The sequence below is a fragment of the Carex rostrata genome, chromosome 22, assembly GCF_964058835.1.
Source record: "Carex rostrata chromosome 22, lpCarRost1.2, whole genome shotgun sequence".
NCBI classification, from domain to species: domain Eukaryota; kingdom Viridiplantae; phylum Streptophyta; class Magnoliopsida; order Poales; family Cyperaceae; genus Carex; species Carex rostrata.
In genome coordinates, this window is record NC_135939.1 from 5311269 (window position 1) to 5324986 (window position 13718).

Consider the following 13718-nt stretch of genomic DNA (forward strand, 5'->3'; position numbering starts at 1 on the left):
TCAAACAAAAAGCACAAATTGTTAAGATTGCCAATCGCAATCAGTTTACAAGAGATAAAAATGATAGGTTAACTACTGCTAGTTAGTCATCTATCCCTCTATTACATGTCAAAACTACCTTCAATCAATAATCTGAAATATTAATAAACATACCTCACTAATTTAAATTATACAGCAAACTAGTTATAATGTACATGCACACTAGCAATCTTCAATCAACATCATATACTCCCTAAACTTGAGCAGAGTAATGTTATCCTGTCAATACGAAAAAGGTTTAAACTTGTCTTCACAAAAGATATATTTGTTATTGAGGAAAATATTTTTTTTCAAATGAAAAAAAATGATATGCGGAGGTACATACTATCAAGCATCATCATAGCATTAGATTACGTTGCAATGGGGATTCAGGTTCCGACCCACTAACCGAAGTAAAAGTCGAAACTGAATCATCCTTGGATATGGCAACAAAGTTCAAAGGGGCTGTTGACAGCCTTCTCATCTCCTTGTTGAAGCTGTTGTACCGGCCAGAGTGGGATCGAGGTGTCATCAACTCAGGTGTGGCCCCACCATAGAAGGATTGCCGCCGAGGGCTTGGGGTCATGAACCCGTTACCATTACCCTGATGGGGCCCACTAGCACGCCTGTTGAAGCTATTGCTCCTTTTGGGGTTCGGTTTGGAGCCAAACATGAGCTCCTTCTCTGTTTGCAGCATGCTTTGCAATTTCTTTTGATCCTGAAATGGTAAAGAATTAGCTTTATTTTACAAAGGCATAATTTTGTTGAATGAGAAGGGACAGTTAAAGTGCTGAGCTACTGGTTAGAAAAGGGATTTAGTACCCTGAAGCGGCGCTTTTCCTCCTCTTTTTCTTGTCGGCCAAGTTTGTATTCCTCCAAAAGACACACCAGTCGCACCTGGGAAATTGTTTATATGAAGTCTCAGTTAACTTTTCACATATTGTGTGAATAAAGATAACAGAAAGGCATACTGGCATAACAGAAAGGTGCACATACCCCATCATACATGAATGGCGTGTTCTTCTCATCCTCCCATGCAAATGTCCTGCCTATAAGGTTGTCCACCATGCCTGCTCAAATGTCATCAGATTCGTCATTACATTGATGAGACTTGGATAGCATATACCAGTACTGAAACCATACTGGTATGAAATTGGCAGTTTCAGCTGATATTTAAGGTAATTTAAAGGAATGTCCAGGTTGACCAGTGCTGTTGCGTAATTAGCAAGGGAGGCAGCATATAATGTGAATTTTATACCTGGAATTTTGGTGACGAGTATGCGTGCTTTCTCTGCCCGTCTTAGATTGAGGTGAGATCCTCTGCCTGCACTATATCGGTTGTCGTCCTAGAAGTAAAGAACATACGTTGAATCTTTCAATAGAAGCATAGTATTGAATTCAGACTTACATAGACTTTATATCAGGTTTCTGTTTTAGGTTACAGATCAGGTCGACTTTGATGTGTTCATGTCATCGGATCTGAAAGCCCAATTTAAGTAGTCTGTTTTAGTTTGTCAGGTCAAAGAGTTAAGTTACATAGTCAACTTATTATATTTCAAGCCAGGTGAGATTTTGGCAGGTTATTTGGGGCCGGATAGATGATATTTTGGCAGCTCCCCCAGTCCACTCTCCAGTATTTCATAGCAAGTGTTTCTAGGTCAATGGACCAGGTTTGAATTTTGATTTCTTAACCCACCTCTCAGGTCAGAGCAACAGAACAACATCCAGTTCTTGATTTATAGTTCTTTTCTTAAGAAAAGGCTTACAGATAATTGCCATATCTTTCTTAATATGTAAAATCAATAAAACAATAATGTAATGCTCATCCATTAAAGAGATGACCCGCCCCGATCCAAATATATAGGTTATCATGTTCAACGCAAATCCACTTCCCTTCCTTAGAAGACCAAAAAAAAAAAAAGTTGTTTACCTTGTTATACTCATCAAGCCAGGTTTCTTCGTCACAAGCCGCTAGCCATTTGTTGATCCGGTCCATTATATCTTTTCGGCTCATTGATTCCTCTTTTGCTTTCATTATATGTGCCTCAAGATTTGCTAACAGCTCTGATGGATCTACAAGGCCTGTTGCATGTCAACCAATAGTATTATCAATAACTAAACCAGAACAATTTGATATATCTGATATCCCCTGAAAAGGAGAAGATAAATTTTCCCAGCCTCAAAAGCAGTTGTGAGATTTCCTACATTAAATTATCAACCAAAATATCAAAATCACCACATTATGTTCTGTACTATTAGAACTCGGGTAGATTTTTAAAGACATTCTTTGCTGGTATACCCAGGCCCGGCATCTTCATAAAGTACTTCATATTATTTTCACTAGTATATTCCAAAATGCATCAGGTATTTGCTGATAACTTTTGCAGCTACTACTTAAAATATTCTTTTGAGAAGAATTCACTAAGTACCCTTTTTATTACTAAATTAATACCAATATACAACCCAAAAAGTCAAGGACTTGAATAGTAAAATTAAATTTGTAGGTATAACTGCATAACTACAGAAATACAAAAATAGTGCCCTTAAATTCAAAATCTGTCGTATACCTTAGACAACAGCCAAACATTGGAAACAACTAGCTGCTTTAGATCAAATTAGAACATATAAATCTGAAATAAATGGGTTGGAATCCACTGGCAATTCGGGTAACACTTTATCAAATTAAGGCAAAAAAATTCAAATATCGAAAATATTTATCAACATATTGTTAGCCTTATAGATTGGGTGTGTATCAACTTTCATGCAAGTTGAATGTCATTTGATATTATAAAATGCATTAAATATGAATTGTTGCAAGTTTCAAGTCATTTGATGAATGGTGAAACTTGCTTCAAAGTCATTATTTTTCATGTATATGATGTGAATAATGTATAGATTTCATTGCAGTGAATTTCAAAATTATAAATTATTTTTTTTACAGTCGTGGAGATTGCCAGGTTAATACATAGTCAATGGATCCTAACCCTAAAATGGGGCATGCTGATACAGTTCTACAACCGCAAATGCAAAATATTAAGTTCTCACAATGGCATGTTAATTGCCCTAAAGAAAAGGTGCTCAAAAGTCAAAACTAGAATTAAGATTACCAGAATCTATCAAGGCATTGGTTTTCTCAGGGGCTGTGCTGGAGTCAGGCTCTATATGCGCTGCCTTACAAATATCTTCCAATTCTACCCTTCGCTTCATCACAAGCTCTTTCATTCGACTTGCTTTTAGTTTTGTCAGCCTCTCCACCTCCACCTCAGCCTAAGTCCAAATTAACAGAACATCCATGTATACATTAATACTGGACCTACCAATGAGTAATTTTACCAGACATTCCTCCGATCTTTTCAGATCTTCTCATCTAGGTCCCCCATTGTTTCTTGCTGCTGTATAGCATTTCAATACTTGTCCCATGGTCCCAAAAACAAGAATGGGAAAGTATAGCATTCAATATTTTAATGAATTACGCTCATAATAAATTGCTTTTATAGTGGCACATATGACACGTTGAGATCTGTACCATTTACAAGGACAACAATCAAATTGCTCCTGCATAAAAGAAACCATTAAAGAAGGAAACCTGATCAAGTGTCTCCTGGGAAAGAGCCCCGCTGAAAGTTATAGCATCCTCTGACGACTGTGCAATGCTTGTTAGTTTTGCGTAACGGCCCCTCTCTTCTTGGGAGGTATCCATAAGCTTCCATAGTTTAAATAGCGCTTCTACCATTTCTCTCAGCTGCGCAAAGAAGATGCAATTTAAAATAATTATAGATTTGCAAACCAGAAAGCTCCACAGAAAAAGGTACATGCAGGATTCATTGCCTTTTAAATGATAAAGTTCAGGACATAGAAAACATCAAGGAGTGCAGATTGAATTGGTATCCCATAACAGTTTCCTTGATAACAACATAAATAACTAAAAATGGCATATACTCGGTCGTGCTTTTAGGAAAATCAAGTGTGCCCCTGTCATCTGACATGAATGCCGAGCAAAATGAAATAAAATGTTGTGCATCTTATACACAGTGAGAACTTCTACAAATAAATCCCTCCAGAACCTCCTTTCTGCAAAACTTGTATAAAGAAAGGCAGAAAGTGATCTGAACATCTCTCCAACAACAATTTGAGAAATAGCAACATAAAAAATATTGTTCATATTTTATGGTCGCACAAGTGAGGCTTCCAATTTTCAACAAGGTGTATGATAAGTTCAGGTTTGTAAAGGAAAACCCAAAAATTTCCAAAATAAAACAGTAATAAAATCAAGATAACCTTTTGAATTCTTTGTTTTCTTTCTTCTTTGAGCCTCAAAACCACATGAGAGAGGCCCTCAATAGTGCTATTGCTAATGTTTGTTGATTGGTTGGGACCACCACTTCGGTGTAAACTTGGGTGCACCTGATGCACCGTCTCCGTGAAGTCTACACTTAGAACTCCACAAAGGCAATGCACTTGGTTCACATACTCCAGCACCTTTTGAAGTCTATCTGACTGATTATACAAACAAAAAGTATGTAAGAAGCTGATGCTATATAGTAATAGCATATGATAATTTAGTTAAATAATGTTTCTGTACACGTGTGTACAGGCCAAAATTCCAGTCTGTAGTGGTGAAATATTGGTATATACCATGACACATATGATAACTATTTTTCCAATCCAAAAAATAAAGATACTAACAGGAAGCCAAGGAGTCAGAAAACCACAATGAACAAACGAAAATTCTAAAATCACTTTAACAGGCTGGTGCAATAGTAGGTGGGTAAGAGAAACATTACCTTCAAAGCCCACAAACCAATGGAAATACAGTAAGAAATACCAGACAAAAGGTACAATATATGAACAATGAAAGTATATCTCACTACCTTCTCCTTTTGAAGCGCCTTGAGCTCTGCTTGGTATTCATTAAGCCTCCGTACCGAGAAATCCTGTTCATCATTTACGGTGCTTCCACTTACTGTGACTTGCTGGGAATCCAAAAGCTCAGATCTGATAGTCTCAATCTGAGAGCGAATTTCAGAGAATTGTCGGACTCTCTCCTCCCGCCTCAGCCTTAGTGTCTCCAAAAGAGGTGTCACATTAGCAATTTGATCCCTTAGCGGCTTTGCCATGTTCTTCTCTTTCTAAAAATGAAAATGAAGGGGCAGTCTGAACTTTAATGCATTCTACAAGATTTGTTGTGAAGATTGGACATGTTGTAATTGTGATAGAGGGGATTTTTAAGGTCAACATGGTTGTGGTAGGCAAGTATGAAATGATAATCTTCTGATTTCCTTGCATATTTTATATTTACTTGCTTTTGCTTGTTTATTTGTGAATAACCTAATAAGACCTGGTCATTGCACCAACCAGATACTGCTGGTTATCATCTCTGCCAGAACATTTATTCTTCCCAACCTCAGAGTCATTACATTTCACATTCTCTTAAAGCTTTAAAATATATATAAGAATCCCTCTATTTTACCAAAATTAAAATGTGGTACCTTATAGAGGACTATGCAAACGATCTCTTCAACAAAAAATTACTTTCAACACTGTCTGGAGTAATAGGATCAGATGCCAGGAAAAAAAAAAATCCCAGCATAAATTTACAATAGATATTTTAACCTGACCAAATTTTGCCCCTCAAACACATGTGCAAACAATTAAAATCCATAAATTTCACCAAAAATATAATCAGACATTAGGAACGAGAACCATATCTACACAGGCCACTCCATAATTTTTACCAAAGTTTACCTTCAAGATCTTCCAAAGAAGAACTCAAATTTAATAAGAAAGTGAATTTGAGTTTGTCAGGAAGTGATATAATCAGTGAAAGCCTCAAGTTTACTAATATTAGCTGCGATCAATAGTAACAAAAATGTAACATTCAGATTGGCAAGAGGGAACTTGATTGCATGAATTGAAACAATAATACCTCCAGCGGCGTGTGTATGATTTAATTTTCTTCTTTTTTATTATGCCCTAAAGTTATTATATTCAGCTGCTAGAATTTGATATGCGCTATCGATACTTACTTTCATGGAGTAAAGTTGACTATCATTGACCAAAAACAATCAGTATTTCTGGGTGGCATTCATTGCAAAAAAATTGCCATTCTGGTTTAGAAAATTACCATAGAGTGAAGACTGAGTTCCCCCAGAGAGGCCATTATGGATGCTATCTCAGCCTCTTTGGCCACTAACGATTGATGCAATTGTGTTCTTGTTCGGCTCGCCTCATCAACCTTTCGCCGATACACCTCAAGACATTCTCTCTCTATCTCTGTTAGTTTACTCTCTCTCTCTGCATCACTCTCCCCTATATCAGCCCATATTTGCTGTTCAAATAAAACAAATTGCAAGTGTTAGATTAAAAAATTGAGGCAGTTGCAGGATCGCTACATGTCTTAGTAGGTATATAACAATTCCACACCCCCTCCAAAAAAAAAAAAAAAAGAATCCAAGCAAGCACAAAAATTAATGCAGATAACCCAAATTAAGGTCTAAAAACTCAATGAAAGCATAAACCAAACAAATAGCAAATAAAAGAGGTTTAATTACTAGTACAGGCTAAAGACCAAAATGATACTGTAACATAACTGAATGTATAGTACCCAATATGGAAATTAATATTCACAATTTCTCAAAAAAATGTGAACTAATTAAATATTAGTTCCAATTTTAGTAATATTTAATTAGTTCACGTGTAAATACAGAAATTCTTCTCACTATATATTTATTCCTTCAAAATTGAAAAAAAAAAAAAAAATCAAGTACTACAGAAGTAATGAATAGTATTTATTTGTTAAATAGCTAAGTTTAAATAACAATAAAGGCACATAGCTTGCTATCTGAAAAAAATTAGCATCCAATAGAACTTCCCTTGTACCTTTACCAAACAAATAACCTAATTAATACACCAATTAAATGTATCCTTAAATTGGTGAGAATAGAAAGAAAAGTGAGAACCATTGAAAATATCGAACAGTAAAGTTACTTTATCGAAGCCTTCTTAATTTTTTGTTGAAATTTTTTATTCAATTTTTAAAGCTGCTACGCTGCTAAGTCAGAAACCCTTTTCAGAAAATTCGAGAAAGTTATACGAGAGAAACCTCTTCTTCTCCGTTGAACTAGTAAAGAAATCTACTTATTTTAATCAACTAAGATAGAGAAAGAGAAAGAGAAAGACCTGAAGCTCTTTAAGCAAAGCACCACATCTAGCCTCCATTGCCACACAGTTTATTCCTCCAAACTCAACACCGACACTAACCATTCCAAACCAGAAAACCCAATAGAGAAATCAATCAAAGATGAGGAGTATTGGAGAGGAAGAGGAACAGAAGCAAGGAATCAGGTTTTATTCCTTTAGTACCAGCCACCAAAAACACGGTAAAATAGCCCGTGAAAGAGAGAAAGAAAGAGAATCAGGAGGTTATACAGCGGACAAGACGAAGAGAGAGAAAGGGGAAACGAAAAGCATTTCGCTTTTTTTTGGATTGAAGCGCAAAATTGCGAGATTTTAGAGAGATTTGGCGATATTGAAGGCTGTAATGTATTATTAGTACCAAAAAAGTACTGTTTTCCGAGTACAAGAGAGAAGAGAGGCAGAGAAAGAGCAGACGATGTCAGTGTATAGTAAGAGCAGAGAGAAATCTGCGATTTGGGGGACCGGAATAGATGGATTTAGAAAAACAACTAAATAAAAAAATTGATGGAATAATAATAACTGCTCCTTTATTTATGCGATATAGATTATAGACTATGTAACTACAGTATAGGGGCTAGGCAAAGTTTGGGTGGGCTGACTAAGAAAATTCGGTGAACACAACTCCAAAAGTATATCGGATCGGTTTCAAATGATAAATTCAAATTATTGAAAGTCATGTATTTCATTAGTTATGCATATACATGTAAAATTTAGAAAGTTTTGAATTCAATTGTTACAAGATCAAGCGGTCAAATAAATGAATCTTTTATAAAAGTTATTTTATAAGTTGTTTTATATATTCATTTTTTATCATTTATTTGACCACTTAACCTTGTATCAAATGAATTAGAAACTTTCTAAATTTTGTACGTACATGCATCACTCATGAAGTACATAGATTTTAACAGTTTGAATTCGTCATTTAAAGCCGATTCGATATACTTTTGAAGTTGTACTTATCAAATTTTTTTAGTGATTACATCACACCATAGCTTAGCTCAATGAATCCTTCAATTTTTTGCGAGCACTTTGAGTCGTCTATTGACTTTTTCATTTTTCTAATGCATTGATGAATCCTTGCAATCCAGAGTTGAGAAGCCGAGTGTGGATGTTAATATGTTATGGTATTATCTGTTTGCGAAATGAGATAATACACACCAGTGTGGTTCCAGCTTAAGGTCACGTTTGTTTTGGAAATATGTTATAACAAAATTAAAAAACAAGGTCTTCTTGTTTTACGAGTTAAAATTGAATAACTTTGTAATGAGAACACGGTAAAATTAATACATAAAACAATCAAAAAAATTACTTATAAAGTGTTCATTCTTTTGACCGCTTGATCATGTGTTAAATAAATTCAAAATTTTAAAAAAATTGCATGTACGTGAGTGATATCACTCACGAAGTATATAGATTTTAAGGTTTGAATTCGTAGTTCGAAATCAATCCGATAGCTTTTTAAATGTTATGCTCACAATCCCTCTTGATGAGCATATTACACCCTAGTTTTACTCAAACTACTATTACTGTAAGTTTGCTAGATCATTGAAAATTATTCCTTGGAATAGTTTTTGCAAAATGAGAAATAAAATTGTCCGCAGTGTTAATTACTATGAGTCATTACTGTAGTGTGTTTAATGACAATGATAGTAACAATAAAGATATTAATACAATTATACAACATTTCCATTATGAAAAAAAAAAAAACACACTACACTATAAATACTTCTGCAAATAAAAAAATTGAGATTTTTTCTTTGATTTCTAAAGATGGCCATTTTGTCAAGCAAAATTGTAGTCTGGCCTTGCAAATTGTCAAAGAATTGGTTCTGAAACTTTTTCAGTCACAGTAACGAACACTGACTCAAGAAAGTATTGATTTTTTATAGAAAAATATACAGAAGAAAATGTCGAAATTTTTATTAATACCACCATTAAAAAAAACCATAAATTATGGAGAATTCAAAAAAAATACCGCAGCCTCTAAGTCAATATGTGGCTCCATTTTTGGAGGGGCCACAGATTGACGTTGAGACCTCACAGAAACTCAAAAATGCACTGTCATGTATTGATATTTAGGTTTTTGAGGGGCCACATATTGATTTGAAGGTCCTCCAATAATGGAGTCGCAAATTGAATTGAAAGTTATGGTATTTTTCAAATTCCCAATTTCAATGGTGTTTTAATTTTTTTTGTTTGTTTGTTTTCAAATGGTATTAATACAAATTTCGGTAGAAAATATCCATCTCATTTAGTAGTTCATTGCAGTACACGTTTCAATGACCAACAACAAGCATAATCGCAGTACATGATAAACGAGACTCAAGACAAGTAACAACTTACCAAATACCATAATTGAAAATGAAGCATGATATACATTATTCAAGACAACCTACCAAATACCCTAACCGAAGAGTTTGAGTCATTGCTGTCCTCATTAATTGATGAAATTCTTAAAATTGGAATTGTTTAAGATTTCAAGTATAACAATATATAGAAACGAGCGTTGAAATTGATATTTCTCAAGAGAGATGAGGGTTTCAATACTTTCTGTTTTTCATTTCCGATTATGCATCATGTTGTATATTTTATTTTCAAAGTCTAAACTGTCAATTCAAACTGCTCAACATGATATATATACTAAAATATGTTTTGAGATCAAATTTTATAAATTTTGTAAAACATTTACTATTTTTTGAACGGTCCAAATTCAGTGATTTTGTACCTATCTTAAAAAATAGTAAATTTTTTTTAAAAAATTACAAAATTTCATCACATGCATATTTTAGTATGAATATTATGTTGAGCGGTTAGGATCAACAATTTAAACTTTAAAAATAAAGATATAAAAATAAAATATAAAATACATGAGGTATTGAAATATACTGAGCCATATACTGAGCACGCTCCGTAGCAATCTTTTATTTTAATTGCCGACCACGGGATTGTACCAGAAATAAAAGGTAACGTTTCTTTTCAAGCTTCAACCTAAATCAACTTTAATTTTTTTTCAGTTGCAAGCGAAGTAGGACATTCGAATGTGACATGTAACATGTAATGTAGAACATTCTATTTCCTTGTGTACCTTCATTTTTTTTTTTAATACACAACATATATACATTGGCGAATCCATGTACTCTTGAATTTTTTATTTGGATTCATATTAATTGTTAAATGTGTTTATTTTTGATTTGATGTAGTGTCAATCTTGATTTGAATTAGTCCGACTTTTGAACCGATTATGAGTTTTGATTGATTGTGTTTGTTTTTTTTCGGATATGCGATACTCTATTTCGTAAATAAAATAAAAGATAATAAGAGAATAACAAAGATATGTCAGTGTACCTATTATTACAATTTTAAGAAATTGTATCTTTTATTATTCAACACTTATATTTCAGCTAAATTTGTATCTAAATTTTGACTTTAATTTTCTAATTGGCTAAGAACAGTCCCACTTTGAATTGTGCCAAATGAAATTTTAATTAGCTTACTAAAAATATTTCAATGTTGTGTTAGTCGATTTTATAATAAACATAGTTATAGAGATTAAGTTGTAATTATGTACCCGATAGGTTAATTGGTTTGAACTTCATGAGCTATTTGAATTCGATTAGTGCCTTACTCTAACATAAATCCTGAATCTGCCCCTGTATATATATATGGCATTTTATCATACTACTTTTTAAACATAGTTTATATTTTTTATACGCTTACTAATATACAAAAATCATATTTAGCTTAGTAGTTTTGACTTTGAAACCAATAATCGCTTTAGTTTATGTAAAACGGAAGGACTTTATTGCTTTCTAAAAAAAAATTGTAAGACAATATTATTTATTGTAGCGAAAAATAAATGTCATGCTACTAGAAATTACAAATATTAATTTTTACATAAAGTTTTTCGCTCTAACATCTCTTTTGAATAGTGGGAACGAGAAAAAAAAAATCTCGTGACTAATTTTTGTTTGGTTGGATATTTAATTTAATCTCATAAACTTTTTTATTTTGTTAATCTCCATATTAGAGTGTAACGAAGGTAAACAAAATAAACCAAACAAGAGAATGTAAAATATAGTAACTTTGTTCTTCATCTCCTTCCCTTTCACGTGGTGTGAATCAAGCCCGATTTTTTTAAAAATACCCATTTAATAAATAAATTAAATTAAAATATCCAAGTTTCAACAAAATTTATAAAAATATCCCAACCGCGGATTTTATCCGCGCTCCGGAATTTTTATTCCGGGGCGCGGATAAAATTCGCGCCCCGAAAAAAAAAAAAAAAAAAAAAAAATATTTTTTTGGTCCCGAGCGCGGATAATATCCGCGGGCCGAATTTTAAAATAATTTTTTTTTTTTTTTTTTTTTTTTTTTTTTTTTTAGTGTCTGGAGAAAAAAAAATTATTTTTTTGGTCCAACTTTGCACCTCTGATTAACATACCAAAACACCTTCAAAAATCATGAAAATTTACCGACATGCATTCTTGACTTCATAGAATAAGACTGTAAAGTTTCATACAAAATCTCAAAACAGATCGTGAGATATCGGCTCTCAAAAATTGCCCGAACTGCTGAAGGAGTGCTTCTGACCCCAACTTTGCACCTCTGATTAACATACCAAAACACCTTCAAAAATCATGAAAATTTACCGACATGCATTCTTGACTTCATAGAATAAGACTGTAAATTTTCATACAAAATCTCAAAACAGATCGTGAGATATCGGCTCTCAAAAATTGTCCGAACTGCTGAAGGAGTGCTTCTGACCCCAACTTTGCACCTCTGATTAACATACCAAAACACCTTCAAAAATCATGAAAATTTACCGACATGCATTCTTGACTTCATAAAATAAGACTGTAAAGTTTCATACAAAATCTCAAAACAGATCGTGAGATATCGGCTCTCAAAAATTGCCCGAAGATGTAACGGTGCTTTGATATTTTGTATGTAACGGCTCTCAAAAACTTTGAGATTTTGTATGAAATTTCACAATCTTGTTCTATGAAATCAAGAATACATGTTGGTAAATTTTCATGATTTTTGAAGGTGCTTTGATATGTTAATCAGGGGTGCAAAGTTGGGGTCAGAAGCACTCCTTCAGCAGTTCGGGCAATTTTTGAGAGCCGATATCTCACGATCTGTTTTGAGATTTTGTATGAAACTTTACAGTCTTATTCTATGAAGTCAAGAATGCATGTCGGTAAATTTTCATGATTTTTGAAGGTGTTTTGGTATGTTAATCAGAGGTGCAAAGTTGGGGTCAGAAGCACTCCTTCAGCAGTTCGGGCAATTTTTGAGAGCCGATATCTCACGATCTGTTTTGAGATTTTGTATGAAACTTTACAGTCTTATTCTATGAAGTCAAGAATGCATGTCGGTAAATTTTCATGATTTTTGAAGGTGTTTTGATATGTTAACCAGAGCTACAAAGTTGGACCAAAAAAATAATTTTTTTTTCTCCAGACTCGAAAAAAAAAAAAAAAAAAAAAAAATTATTTTAAAATTCGGCCCGCGGATATTATCCGCGCTCGGGACCAAAAAAAATTTTTTTTTTTTTTTTTTTTTTCGGGGCGCGAATTTTATCCGCGTCCCGGAATAAAAATTCCGGAGCGCGGATAAAATCCGCGGTTGGAGTATTTTTATAAATTTTGTTGAAACTTGGATATTTTAATTTAATTTATTTATTAAATGGGTATTTTTAAAAAAATCGGGAATCAAGCATAGTGTAAATGTTGGATCCGTATCCTTCCAGGTACCTGACTGAAACGGACGGACCAGAATTAAAACTCAGCCTAGATTTTTTTTAATTGGCACGAATCTCAAAGCACAAATAATACTGCCCTTGTGCCATCCCGAAGAGTCACTGGCTGAGAGTAAATCTGGATCGTCCATTTCAGTCAGGTTAAATCAGATATCTGGGAGGATACGGATCCGTAAATGCCACAGTGCACAGATAACAGGAGTATTTTTCTAATTAAGTCATAAAATCTAAAAGAAAGAAAAAATTAAGTTGTCATTAATGAAGTTCATAGTAGTACAACTTTCAAATATCCTATAATTCGTATATTATTTGATAATAATAATAATAATAATAATATACTTTAATGACCATCAACTTTAAATTGTTCAATGAACAACAAACTGAATAATAAACCTCAAGGTTCCCTTTTCATGAATTAAATAAACAGATTTACAAAACTAAAATAAAGTTGGATTACATACTTAAATGAGGAGGGTTCAAATGCCTCCGTGTTTTTGTGCCTCCATCTCTCTCAATCATTTTCAAAGTTCAAACAGTCGATCCGAACCGCTCAACCTAAACTCTATACTAAAATATGTTTGGAGACCAAATTTTATATTTTGAGAAAAAATTTTAGATAGGTACAAAAATACTGTTTTTAGATGGTTCAGATGTACTGATTTTGTACCTATCTAAAAAAATAGTACAAAAATTCCTAAAAATATAAAATTTGGTCTCCAAACATATTTTAGTATGCAGG

At 33.5% G+C, this 13718-nt stretch overlaps 1 protein-coding gene across 1 annotated transcript; it reads right to left on the bottom strand.

Moving 5' to 3' along the window:
- Positions 1-7663, bottom strand: LOC144574444 (65-kDa microtubule-associated protein 7-like). The gene is made up of 12 exons (XM_078324415.1): positions 7198-7663; positions 6143-6346; positions 4890-5147; positions 4297-4515; positions 3605-3760; positions 3126-3285; positions 1949-2100; positions 1277-1364; positions 1015-1088; positions 841-915; positions 365-736; positions 1-258 (listed from the first exon to the last, which is right to left on the bottom strand). Exons 1-11 carry the CDS (start codon positions 7279-7281, stop codon positions 377-379), a joined length of 1830 nt encoding a protein of 609 aa, XP_078180541.1. The 5' UTR covers positions 7282-7663; the 3' UTR covers positions 1-258; positions 365-376.
- Between the last annotated feature and the right edge of the window lie 6055 nt (positions 7664-13718).

What these genes read in the sequence shown, in the direction of transcription:
- LOC144574444 (XM_078324415.1), bottom strand. Translation starts at nt 7,281, where the DNA reads ATGGTTAGTGTCGGTGTTGAGTTTGGAGGAATAAACTGTGTGGCAATG. An exon ending in CTTTGCTTAAAGAGCTTCAG is followed by an intron (nt 6,347 to 7,197) that starts GTCTTTCTCTTT and finishes TTATTTGAACAG; the next exon opens with CAAATATGGGCTGATATAGG. An exon ending in AGGCGCTTCAAAAGGAGAAG is followed by an intron (nt 4,516 to 4,889) that starts GTAGTGAGATAT and finishes TTGTATAATCAG; the next exon opens with TCAGATAGACTTCAAAAGGT.